The sequence below is a fragment of the Colobus angolensis genome, unplaced genomic scaffold, assembly GCF_000951035.1.
Source record: "Colobus angolensis palliatus isolate OR3802 unplaced genomic scaffold, Cang.pa_1.0 Scaffold76, whole genome shotgun sequence".
Taxonomy (NCBI): Eukaryota; Metazoa; Chordata; class Mammalia; order Primates; family Cercopithecidae; genus Colobus; species Colobus angolensis.
Genome location: NW_012121376.1, coordinates 1,715,535 through 1,728,170, shown reverse-complemented (window position 1 = coordinate 1,728,170; position 12,636 = coordinate 1,715,535). Strand labels below are relative to the sequence as shown.

Sequence of the window (12,636 nt, the reverse complement as noted above, 5' to 3'; positions counted from 1 at the left end):
TGGGTGGATGGATGGATGATTAGGTGGGTGGGTGGATGATGGACAGGTGGATGGGTGGATGGATGGATGGATGGATGGATGGGTGGATAGACGGATGGATGGATGGGTGGGTGGATGGATGGATGGATAGACGGATATATGGTCTGAGGCCAACCTCATTGTCCCCCCCGCCGCTGTTACCCCCGGCTCCGTGCTGTTCCCCCATCCCCATGCTGTTCCCTCCCCTGTGCTGTGAAAACTAAAGGGAGAGTAGCCTGACTCAGCTCCCCAAGCCCGGCCTTCCCCCGCTATGAGATCAGGTTCTGCCATGACGATGACCCCTGACGCCAGGCTCTGGGGCTCCCTGCATGGTTTCAGAGGACTGCTCAGACCCTGTGGTGTCTCCAGGGGTCCCAGCCTCATCCCCAGGTGAGAAAGCCTCAGGCCATCATGGGTCAGGGACCTCCTGCTAAGGTCTCCTGAGCACAAACACTGTGTTTCCTCCCCCATGCTTTTCCCTGCCCCCGTGATGTTCCCCTCCCCTGTGCTGTTCCTCCACCCCGTGCTGTTCTCCCACCCCGTGCTATCCTCCCCCATGCTGATCCCCCTCCCCCATGCTGTTCCCCCTCCCCCGTGCTGTTCCCCTTTTCCCCCTGGGTGCTATTCCCCCCATGCTGTTCCCCTCTTTGCTGTTCCCTCCCCCATGCTGTTCCCCCACCCCATGCTGTTCCCCCACTGTGCTGTTCCCCCACCCCGTGCTGTTCCCCCACCGTGCTGTTCCCCCACCCCGTGCTGTTCCCCCACCCCGTGCTGTTCCCCCACCGTGCTGTTCCCCCACCCCGTGCTGTTCCCCCACCGTGCTGTTCCCCCACCCCGTGCTGTTCCCTCCTCTCTGTTCCCTCCCCATGCTGTTCCTTGGCCCCCTCATATCCACACCCTCCCTTCCTCACTCTCCAGGCCCCAGCCAACATCCTGGCACAGCCACCCCCACTTCCTGTCTCAGCCTGTCCTGTGTCTCTGTCACCGCCCCCTCCAGGCACCTACCTGCTGTTTCTGGCCAGCTCCACACTCCAGCATCCACGGGAGACGCAGTTCTGTTCACTGTGTTCCCCACACCTGGCAACAGCTGATGCACAACCCCTGCCTGTCGGATAAGGGAGGCAGGGAGTGAGGGAGTGACTGAGTGACTGAGTGACTGAGTGACTGAGTGACTAAGTGACTGAGTGACTGAGTGGATGAAGTGGCAGCAGCGAGGTGGCAGGGGTCTCACAGACTTGGCTTTAGTCATGCAGGCCTCAGGCCCTCACCTGGGAAATATACTTCTTGCCTGGTCAAGGGAGACAGAGGCACTGAGGGAACAGCTGGTGTCGCTGGTAAGGTGACGGGGAGGTGGAGGACTTCTCAGGATGGGCTCAGCAGCCACAGCCCCAGCCCCCACTCTCCCGTGAACCCGCTGCTGGCCTGCTACCCCGCAGTGACCTGCGGATGGCTGAGCAGGACATCTGCAGGGGCTTCTGGGGGGCTTCTGCAGGACCAGCTATTTGGCTCCCTGGGCCAGGCCACCTCAGCAGCCCTGCAAGCTGCACAACGAGGTTTGGGAACGGCCTCAGATAAAGTTGTCACAGCGGATGCGGCGCAGATAGGGTTTCTGATGGCTATCGGTGCCACCGCAGAATCGAGACACTGACCTCTTTGTTGGAGGAAACAAGGAGTATTCTCAGGTCCACCCGGGGAATTTAAAGTGGCCGCCGCTGGTGGGGCCGGCCAGGGCCCGGAGGAGGGATAAGGCAACCCCGAGGGGCGGCAAGCAGGGTGGACTCTAGGACCCTCCGCGGACCCTGGATACACCTGCCTGACCAGGATGGGTGCCGAGCCTGTGGCACCCTGGGAGCCATCGCCCACATCTCTGAGAGTCTTGGCAGAAGGGTCGGGTTGGGAAGTTAAAAATAGGCCCCCTCCCAAGGCCAGGCGCACTGGCTCACACCTGTAATCCCAGCACTTTGGGAGGCCAAGGCGGGCGGATCACCTGAGGTCAGGAGTTCGAGACCAGCCTGGCCAACATGATGAAACCCCATGTCTACTTAAACTACAAAAATTAGCTGGGTGTGGTGGTGGGTGCCTGTAATCCCAGCTATTTGGGAGACTGAGGCAGGAGAATCGCTTGAACCCGGGAGGTGGAGGTTGCAGTGAGCCAAGATCGTGCCATTGCACTCCAGCCTGGGGGACAAGAGCGAGATTTTGTCTCAAAAAAAAAAAAAATTGGCCCCTTCCCCAGTTGCTCCCCACTGCCCACAGGCAGAGCAGGGTCAAGAAGGGCCTGCAGCACCAGAGAAAGGGCTTCTGTTGCAGGCCTGATCAGAGGTGGTGAAAAAAGAAGAGACAGAGAAAAAAATCAACAGACAGACCTGTGCCCAGCCAGCCCCTCTGCAAGGGAAGCAGGAGCTGAAATTGGCTTCCTGCCCCAGCGTCTCCTGGCCCCGGCCCCAGCAGTGGCCCCAGGCTGGCTTCAGGGGTCCTGCCACTCAGCACTGGGCAAGACACTGGCTCAGGGCTGGCTGTGTCCACGCCACCTCCAGGCTGGGGATCCTGGTGGCCCCGGGTGAGGCTGTGCTCCCCTCTCCCCTGGGAGGTGTTGGGGGTGGCCCCTGCATCCCCAGAAGACAGGGCAGACTGGCAGGGAGGCCCTCTCCCCTTCCCAGCCCGTGGTCACAGAAGTGGGAGTGGCAGGCCCCTCTGAGAGTGTTTGGCAGGGGGGACTGTGGCAGGGCGGCCCGAGCTTCTTGTCTTGCACTCCTAGTTCTCCCACCTGTTCCCTCCCAGGTCGGGGGCGAGTGCCAAACGTGAGCCTTGCCCTCTTTCCCCATGGCCCTCCCCACCTGCACACCCAGGGCAGGTGCCCCATCGTGCCCCACAAACGCGGGGTACACTCGGCAGGGCCGGGCGGGAACATGGCGCCTTCCCTCCACTCAGGACTGCCACAGAAAAATCGGGGGGTTGTGCAGCGTCAGCAAAGTTGCGGCGCGTGTTTTTATCATGCTGCGAACACGCTGCTCCTGGGAGTGATAAGCATTAAACCGACCAGGAGGCTGTCAGTCTCAGTTTGAGGGTTTAGAAATATTGGGACGAATAATTAGATTTCATATCGTTACCGCAGCACCCATCGGAGGATCAAGCAGATTAATTTTTTTCACCCTCCTCTCCTCATTAATATTCATTAGAGGCTCGGGAAGGCCAGAGTGGGGAGGGCCAGGCCCCAGCAGCCTCTCCGAGCACTGACTGCCTGACCTGGGCGCAGCCGGGACACCGTAGCCGCTGGTCACCCACCTTTGTGCCAGGAACGTGCCTGCCCATTGCCCCTGGGGTTTGTCCCCGGGCTGCCCCAGCAGAAGCCCCCGTCCAAGCTGGCCGAGCCCCACAGCTGGCATGCAGCTCCTGAGCCCTGCCCTGTGGCCCTGGGAATCACTAGGGTGTCCTTTAAAAGGGGGGCACCCACCCGATGCCAGCCTGCGCAAAGCAGCTTCTTCAGGGGAGCCGCTCACCCCAATGGACACCCAGCATGTGCTGCCCCAGATGTGCCCCGTGGACGGCATCCCCTGGGGCCTGGAAGCACCCCCTGCCCACTTTGTCCTGCCAGGTCAACCCAAAGCAACAGCCAGGGCTGGAGCTAATACGCACCCTGTGTTGGCAACCTGCTAGGCTGGCAACCTGCTAGGCAGGCAAAAGGCTTCACACAGATCACGGCCTCCCAACATACTGGGAGGAAACTGAGTCAAGGGAGATGGGACTGACCCCCCTGAGGCTGCCCCAAAGGCTAGTGGTGGGCTTGGGGTGGGTCCAGAGTGAGCAGGGGCTCAGCCTCCTCTCCATCTCCCTAACAGCCATGTGGGGAGAGAGCAGACCCCCGTCTGCAGAGAAGCTGAGCCAGGAATTGGGATGGCTGCTGGGGATGGCTTCACACTGGGACTGCAGGGTTGCACCCACCCCGGCCAGAGCCAGCCCACTGGCCAGCTTAGCTCTGCTCACCTGTTCTGTGGCTGGGCCGTGTGGAAGTCACCTGCCCTGCCAGCCAGCCTGCCCCAACCTTGCCTGAGTAGTCACTCAGCATCCCAGCCCAAAGGCTGTATCTTGTTAGATTCCTGAGTGCTCTGCAGATGGGCCGAGAGGCAGGGATGGCCCCGAGGGGTCCCTGCATACGGGTCTGGCCGTGCCCTGCCCATGGTCACAGCAGGGAGGCCGAGCCTGGCTGGGACCCCGCTGCCCAGCTCTGCGGCCCACAGGGTCCCACGCATGGCTGGCAAAGGCCAGGAAAGCTCATGGGCTGGCACCTGGTGGGGAGGTACCCCAGACCCATGGGGGGCACCCCTGCACTGTCACCGGCCCGGCCCCTTCTACCATGGCAGGGTTGGGCCAACTGCCATCCTCACCACCGGGCTGCACAAACCTGTCCGGTGCCAACAGCAGCATTTGTAGGTGACACTGGCTTTTCAGTCAAAGGTCATGATGTAGGAAGTTTCTGATTAAAAGGCATTTATTTGTATAGAAAAAGTGCGTGTGTTTACAGGAAGTGCTGGAGCACGTGCGTGTGCTGTGCCTCCGGATTGGGCACCCAGGTGGCTGAGCCTGGGGACCACCAGTGCAGTCAGCAGCACAGGGCCGAGGGTCAGGGCGCTGAGGCTGAGTCAGCCTTGCAGGAGGGACCAAGGCCTGAGGGGCAACGGCAGTCACCCCTTCCTCCACCACCACTTTCTCCCCTTGATGGCTGACCAGTGTTGGGCACCACAGAGCGAGGCCACAGACTGCCCGCCCCACCTCGTCCTGTCCCAGCCCCAGACTGCACTGGGATGGGGCCCCTCACATTTCCTGTGCCATTCGGCTGGGGGCCGGGGCGCAAGGGACACAGGAAATGAGGCGGCCTCCACGGGCTCCGCTGGCAGCCACCCCGAGGGCTGAGCCCAGACTGTTTTCCTTCCAGACTTAGCCTAAGCCACCGCCGACAGCACGGCACAGCCCGAGGCACTGGCATGAGCTCTGTCCCTCCCCTTCCCGGGCCTGTTTCCTCACCCATGAGATGGAGAGGAGGGCGCTGCCTGCTTTCCAGGGTGACGGTGAGGCCACGTGGGCCAGGGCTGACCCAACACAGTGCTGGTGTCTCAGGCCCACAGGAAGGGGGCTGACCAGCCTCAGGGTGGGAACAGACCCACTGAGTCCAGTGAGTGCTCCCTGGCGTCCACTGTGTGCCAGCCCCGGGAGCGAGCAGGAACGCAGGTGGCCCTGCCACACCCTGTGGCAGGGAGGGGAGCCATGCTGTCAGGGGGACACTGAGGCCTGAGGGTTGCTAGGGAGGTGCTGTTCCACACCCAGCACACCTGGGGCCAGGTGGGCGAGCAGTGGGGAGAACACTGATCCACAGATATGCAGACACGAGTGTGAGTTCAGGCTCTGCTGCTTACTGGCTGTGTGACCTGGGACATGTTGCTTGACCTCTCTGGGCCTCAGTCTCCACAAGAACCCCGTGCCCAACCCTGGAAGGTACCACTCCCTGCCAAGTCTCCCAGCCCCAGCATGGTGTAGCCGTGCCGGCCAGCTATGGCACAGATGGCCCATGTCACAGCTCTGCAGGCTGTTGGGCCAGTGACTGTCCACAGCTTGGCCTGGCAGCCAAGCCGGGAGGCAGATCCATGTCACAGATGCCCCACGTACCCGCGGGCACCCCCAGGCAGGCTGCTGACGGACCCCTCCCCACGTGTTCCTGCCCCCCCCCCAGAGCCCAGCCCTGACCCTGCTGCTGGTGGACGAAGCCTGCTGGCTGAGGACGCTGCCCCAGGCCCTGACCGAGGCCGAGGCCAACACAGAGATCCACAGGAAGGGTCAGTATGACATGGTGCCTCCGTCCCAAGCCTTCTGGAAGGTGGGGGTCACTCGGCTGTCCCTGGGCTGGGCTCTTAAAGGGAAGCCAGCCTGCTAGGGCCGGGGATGGGGGACCGGGAACTGCTGGCCCCGGGCGCTGCAGTGTGCAGCAGACACTCCACTGGGACCAGTCAGCCCAGACCATGAGTTCCTGTATGAAGGTCTTGCCTGGCAGGCTGAGCCACGACAGGTGTCTGTGGCAGGGGGAATGGGGGCGGCTTCTGCCCCTCGGGGGGACACCATGATCCCCGTATCTCCTCCCTACCTTGGCTGCAGCTCTGGGAACCCACCAAGGGCAGCAGCAGGGACCCCAAAGCCAGGCTGGCTGGCAGGTGCCACTGGACCAGGGCTCCATGTCGTCAGGCTGGCTCCAGGAAAAGTCAAGGTGGCCATCCAGGAAGGACAAGGGGCCTTGCCATGCTGCTGCTACTGAGGGTGGCACGTCTGGGCGGCCTGCACCTCTGGGCGCCCGGCGATGAAGCGAGAGGCCCTCTGGGCTTAGGCGGGTCCACTGGCCAGTGGAGTCCCTGGCCCCAGCACAGGGTGGGGACAGGCTGTGGTGTGTGTAGGCGGGGCCGGCTCAGGCCTGAGGCCAGCACCACAGAGAATGTACAGCCCGGGCACCCCAGGTGAACAAGCCGGCCCCGCGCAGCCTGGGCTTTGTGGGCTAAGGCTGCCCCCTTCGGGCCACTGCAGGAAGAACCGCCCTTGGACGGTTCCCCAGAGAGCGGGGTCCACTCCAGGGCCCCACCTCTAGCTGCCTTCCCTGAATGGCCGCCCACCCTCCATGACATCCCTTTCCTGGGAGACTTCCCCAGGGCCCTCCCACTAGGATGGGTGCAGGGCAGGGAGAACTGGAGGCAGGCAGACTGTGAGCACCCACAGGGGACCACCCAGCCTCGCCCCCCGAGGCAGGATGGCCCTGGCGCCAGCCAGCCACAGCTGTGAACACGGGGTGGCCGCCCTCCTGACCCCATCCTCCACCCGTCGTTTAGGATGGGACAGGGCAGTGGGGCGCAAGGTCCTAGGTTTGGACACCTGTCTCCCTCCAGATGACGCGCTCTGGTGCAGGGTCACCAAGCCGGTGCCCGCAGGGGGACTCCTGAGCGTGCTCCTCACAGCCGAGCCCCGCAGCACCCCCAGCCACCCTGTGAAGAAGGAACCAGCAGAGCCCACGTGCCCGGCCCCCGCACACGACCTCCAGCTCCTGCCCCAGCAGGCCGGGATGGCCTCCCTCCTTGCCACCGCAGTGATCAACAGTGAGTGCTGGGCTCCCCAGGCCCGGGGCGGCTGCTCGACCAAGGAGGGGCAGGCAGGGCAGGAGAGGGTGGGAGCTGAGGGTGGGAAGCTCGAGGGCCCCAGGCTGCCGACAGAGTGAGAGGGAAGGCGGGGAAGGAGGTGATGTGGGTGGTCCCAAGTTCAGAACACACAGGGACAGGAGGGTCCCCAGAGCCCGGGGCCACCACAGGGAAAGCCCCTGCCAGTAGGCAAGCGGGCTTAGGCACAGACCCAGCTCTGCCCTGCATACCACACCAGAAGCCTGTGCTTTCCCTGGGGGCAGCCCTGCCTGTGGGACCTTCATCTCGGCCCTCCTGGAGTTTGGGGCCAGGTCATTCCACAGTGGAGGTCTCCTGGGCACCATAGGTGGTAAGCAGCAGCCCTGGCCCCGGCCCAGTAGGTGCTGCCACCACCTCCACCTCCAAGTTGTGACAACCAAGACACCTGTTGGTTTTTTGTTGTTTTTCGAGACAAGGTGTCACTTTGTTACCCAGGATGGTCATGAAGTCCTAGTCTCAAGCCATCCTCCTGCCTCAGCCTCCCGAGTAGCTGGGACTTCAGGCACATGCCACCAAAATCTCTCTACACGTGGCCGCATGTCCCTGGGGACAGAGCCGCCCCTGGGGATGCCTGAAGTGGACAGACATCACTCTTGCAGTGACTCTCTTGGAACCTCTGAGGGTGGCTGTGGGAATCAGGAGTCACTCACCCCCAGCCAGGTACAGGAGCCACACCTGTGATCCCAGCACTGTGGGAGGCTGAGGCAGGAGGACCGTTTGAGCCCAGGAGTTCAAGACCAGACTGGGCAACACAGCAAGACCCCGTGTCAGCTAAAACTTTTAAAACTTAGCCAAGAGTGAGGGTGCGCCCCGTGCACCTGTGTGGCCGAGGACAGCGTGTGGCCACCGTGGATAGGCACAAGGCATGCAGGGGACACACGGCAAGGCTGGCTCCGGCCAGCGGCTGGGGCTTCCCAGGGGGATGGAGACTGCACCAGAGAGCATTTGGAGGGGACGGTAAGACTCAGGTTTAGCTTTGGTGACCAAAGAGTTACAAAACTGGAAGAAAAGTGACCCTTGCGAGCAAGTCAGATGTGAAGACAGCTTGAGGTAGGTGGACACAGCCAGTGGTTAGGGCCAAAGGGACCTGCAGGGCCAAGTGTGCGGCTCTGGTGTGGCCACTGGGGGGATGTCGGCCCTGTGGGAGTCTGGAGAGCAGATCCCCACTCTTTAGTGTCCGGACCTCAAGACACCTACTAGATGCACAAGAGAAGTCACAGAGTCTGTCGAGGGACAACGATGGGGCTCAGAGAGCCCTGCGGCCTGTGGATCCTGGAGTCAGGGGAAGGAGGACATCTCCCAAGGGACAGAGAGTTGAGATAGGTTAGAGGGGGCCCTGGAGGGCGGCACATGGTGTGCCACATGCAGGCTGTGGCAAGACCAACGGCAGAGAAATGACTGCTGGTCCTGACAGTGCAGAGGTCGCCATGACCCTGACGGAGGCCGCCCCGGTGAGGGTCAGAGAGGAGGCCTGAGCAGGGGCCAGCTGGCCAGAGGGGGGCCGGGCTTGTGTGCCTGGTACCCAGGACGTAACGGCCATGTTATGTGCTGGTGGGAACAGTTGGTGACACTGGAGAGAAGGGGCCAAGCGGCCAGGCCAACACCCAAGCCCAGGTTGGGGGCTGGGTCTGGGCAGGGCAAGCCACTGCCCCAGGGAGCCAGGAGGGCCAAAGAGAACATGGGCCACAGGTGACTGAAAGGAGCCGGGAGCAAAGGGGGCCCCATCCGCCTTTGTCTCTCTTTTTTTTTTTTTTTTTTGAGACGGAGTCTCGCTCTGTCGCCCGGGCTGGAGTGCAGTGGCCGGATCTCAGCTCACTGCAAGCTCCGCCTCCCGGGTTCCCGCCATTCTCCTGCCTCAGCCTCCCGAGTAGCTGGGACTACAGGCACCCGCCACCTCGCCCACCTAGTTTTTTTGTATTTTTTCAGTAGAGACGGGGTTTCACCGTGTTAGCCAGGATGGTCTCGATCTCCTGACCTCGTGATCCGCCCGTCTCGGCCTCCCAAAGTGCTGGGATTACAGGCTTGAGCCACCGCGCCCGGCCTGCCTTCGTCTCTTCCCTGGAAGGAGAAGGCACGGAGGGAATGGGAGGCCAGAGCGCCACTCCACCAGGATGGGGAGGGGGTGCCCCTGTAGTGTCTCGGGGTGTCCGGGAGACCCAACTCCAGGGGAGTGCCCCGCTGATAGAGACAGTGAGACAGTGGGGACAGTAGGCTGGTGAGGGTCCCATCCTCCAGCCAGGTCCTTGCCCACACAGCCTGCGGAGACCACCTCCTGATCTCTGAGAGGCAGCTGCGGGTGCCCCAGGCTCAGCCTCTGCCTCGGTTTCCCCCTCGTGGGTCTGACATGCCTTATCCCCAGGCAGCAGTGTCCTGGGAACGCTGCTTTGGAAGGTCACCACCGAGGGCAAGACATCTTGTTGACATTCCTAAATCCTGCCCTAGCACTTCTGCAGGTGCCAGGGCACAGCCGCTGCTTGGCTGCTGCTCTGGAAGAGCTGTAGGAACCAATTCCAGAGTCAGATCCAGTTTAATTCTTGAGCCTCCAGCACTCTAGGCCCGTCTCACCTGTGAGGCAGGATGCAGAGGCACCTGCCTGGAGGCCCTCCACAGGCCACTGGATTGGCCTGTGGTCATCAGCAGGCGGGCAGCCTTTCTAAACTGCACGGCCATAGCCCCTCTCCCCACATTCCTGCAGCAACAGTCCCCCACAATAACCTTGGAGATGCAGAAACAAACCCACCCGGTGGCCTCCCAGATCTGGGACCCAGCTCAAGGCCTCAGCTGAGAGAGGACAGAGCTGCCTGCAGCCCCCAAGTAAAAGGAACCTGAGAAACATTAATCAAGAGCACAGGAGGGAGACGTGAGCCAGAAAAGTCGCCAGAACAACTAGGTGCAGGAAGAAGAGCCACCTCACCCAGGCAGGCACTGAAATTCCTCCCAAGAGGCGAGAGGTGGCAAGCAGGCCGCAGGGGGCAGGGCGCGGGGGCAGGGGCCACCCCTGTGTGCTAACTGCAGACTCAGGATAAACGTCGGAGAAGCCGGGTGAGAAACCAGCACTAACCTGCAGAGGCAGAAACCAGATATCACATCAGGCTCTAAGTGGAACGGGCTTGAAAGCCAGATAAGGAATCCCAGGGCCCCTGGGTTCCACACGGAGGCCAAGGCCAAGCTGCACAGGCCCTCCCTCTCCGTGTCTTCAGCCAAGGGGCCATGGGCAGACGGCGGGGCAGGGCTCTGGGGCAGAGAACATTCCTTAAACTGCTATAAAGACAAACTGAGAACATGCCAGAGAAGTCCTCCCCCACTAGCAAAACCACCTTAAGCAGAGTGCAAGCCCCCAAAACTCTCAACAGTTATAAGCAGAGTCCAAGCCCCCAAAACTCTCAACAGTTACAAGCAGCCCATGTGGGGTCAGTGTGGTGAATGTGGCAAACCTGAGCAGCCAGGCAGTCGCTGACACGGAGCCACCTAGGTGTGTGGGCGTATGGGGGCTTCCCAACTTCTGCACTCCTAGTCTCACGCCCCACATCCCCGAACTCCAGTCAGTAGCCATCGCGTGCCTGAGTGCTCACACTGTGCACATGGGTCTTCTTTGCAGCCTGGCACTCCCACGCACCTGCACGCACATCTGTACACGTTTCCTCTTCCACGGCCTCCCAGGTCCACACGGTCACCCCAGTATGTCATAGATGCTAGCCTCGCCCAGCAGTGTCCACTTCTTCCTTCCGCCCCCATGAGGCCAAAGCATCTCCTTATGGGGCTCACCACTGGAAGGGGACCCATGGGGCTTCACTCAGACCCCACGCCCCACAGGTCCCAGGGCTTCTGGGATCTACGGAAGGGAGTGGGGCTGTCACAGGACCATCCAGGAGGCTTATGGTTACAGGGAGGGGTCAAAGCCTCAGCTCCTGGGGTGGGGAGGACGGTGGGGTCCGTCAGGGCCAGGCCCTCCCTCCGCCCACAGCCTTGCCCTGGCTGGCAGGCTGGCCCTCAGCCTGCCCCCCCCTGCTTCCCACCCCACAGAAGACGTCTTCCCCTGCAAGGACTGTGGCATCTGGTACCGCAGCGAGCGCAACCTGCAGGCGCACCTGCTCTACTACTGTGCCAGCCGCCAAGGCGCCGGCTCCCCGGCCACAGCTGCTACGGACGAGAAGCCCAAGGAGACCTACCCCAACGAGCGCGTCTGCCCCTTCCCCCAGTGCCGCAAGAGCTGCCCCAGCGCCAGCTCCCTGGAGATCCATATGCGCAGCCACAGCGGTGAGCCCCCACAGCGGTGAGCCCCCACGCCGGACGTGGGTCCTCAGGATGCCGGCTGCTTCCCCACCCAGTCCTGCAGGCCACCCAGGAAAACCCACATGCAGCACCCACAGTGCCACAATTCACCTGTGTGGTCTCCGGCACACCCAAGACCCCCGCAGGGGCCCAGAGCAGGCAGGCCAGCCTGTGGGCTATCTGGGTAGTCAGCTGAGGGCTGGGCCCACTGCAGTCCCGACAAAGGGCCGAGGAGGGGGAGGGGTTTAAAGAGCCTTCAGCACAGGGTCCCCCCCTCGGCACAGATCACGGCCCTTGGCCCAGTTGCCTTCCTCGTCCCTGGAATCCCAAGGTCAAGCTGGCCCGGGCACCGCTCTTATGCGCCCTGTGTTCCAGGAGAGCGGCCCTTCGTGTGCCTCATCTGCCTGTCGGCCTTCACCACCAAGGCCAACTGCGAGCGGCACCTCAAAGTGCACACGGACACGCTGAGCGGTAGGCGCCGCAGGGGCCGGGGGATGTGTGGGGCCCGCCCTCCGCCCTGGGCCCTGACCAACTCGTCATGGCCCACAGGTGTCTGCCACAGTTGTGGCTTCATCTCCACCACAAGGGACATCCTCTACAGCCACCTGGTCACCAACCACATGGTCTGCCAGCCAGGCTCCAAGGGCGAGATCTACTCGCCAGGGGCCGGACACCCAGCAACCAAGCTGCCCCCAGGTGAGCAGCCCTGTGGGGGCCGCCCCCGCCCCTTGGGCCCCCTGAGCAGAGGAAAGGGAGCGGGCTTGTCGCCCAAGACAGGTGGGGGTCCATTTCAGCCTTGGCTCTAAACCACTTCCGCCCACCCCTCCCCTCCCGGAGCTCGCCCTTCAGCTCTGACCGGCCAAGTCCTGCCCCAGGCCTGAGGTGCCACCCCTGCGGTCTCTCTGCAGACAGTCTGGGTAGCTTCCAGCAGCAGCACACGGCCCTGCACGGCCCCCTGGCCTCCGCGGACCTGGGTCTGGCGCCCATCCCATCGCCAGGACTGGACAGAAAGGCCCTGGCAGAGGCCACCAACGGAGAGGCCAGAGCGGCCCCCCAGAATGGAGGCAGCAGCGAGCCCCCGGCGGCCCCCAGGAGCATCAAGGTGGAGGCGGTGGAGGAGCCGGAGGCCGCCCGTGCCCCG

The 12,636-nt window shown here is 62.8% G+C and overlaps 1 protein-coding gene across 1 annotated transcript in view; it reads left to right on the top strand.

Annotated features, from left to right (window-relative positions):
• ZFPM1 (zinc finger protein, FOG family member 1) overlaps positions 1 to 12,636 on the top strand; it is a 48,433-nt gene that overhangs the window by 31,389 nt on the left and 4,408 nt on the right. Inside the window, exons 4-9 of the mRNA XM_011928082.1 lie at positions 5,744 to 5,846; positions 6,939 to 7,145; positions 11,247 to 11,480; positions 11,871 to 11,966; positions 12,045 to 12,191; positions 12,404 to 12,621. Of these exons, the coding sequence (XP_011783472.1) occupies positions 5,744 to 5,846; positions 6,939 to 7,145; positions 11,247 to 11,480; positions 11,871 to 11,966; positions 12,045 to 12,191; positions 12,404 to 12,621 (1,005 nt within the window). The remainder of the gene's footprint in view (positions 1 to 5,743; positions 5,847 to 6,938; positions 7,146 to 11,246; positions 11,481 to 11,870; positions 11,967 to 12,044; positions 12,192 to 12,403; positions 12,622 to 12,636) is intronic.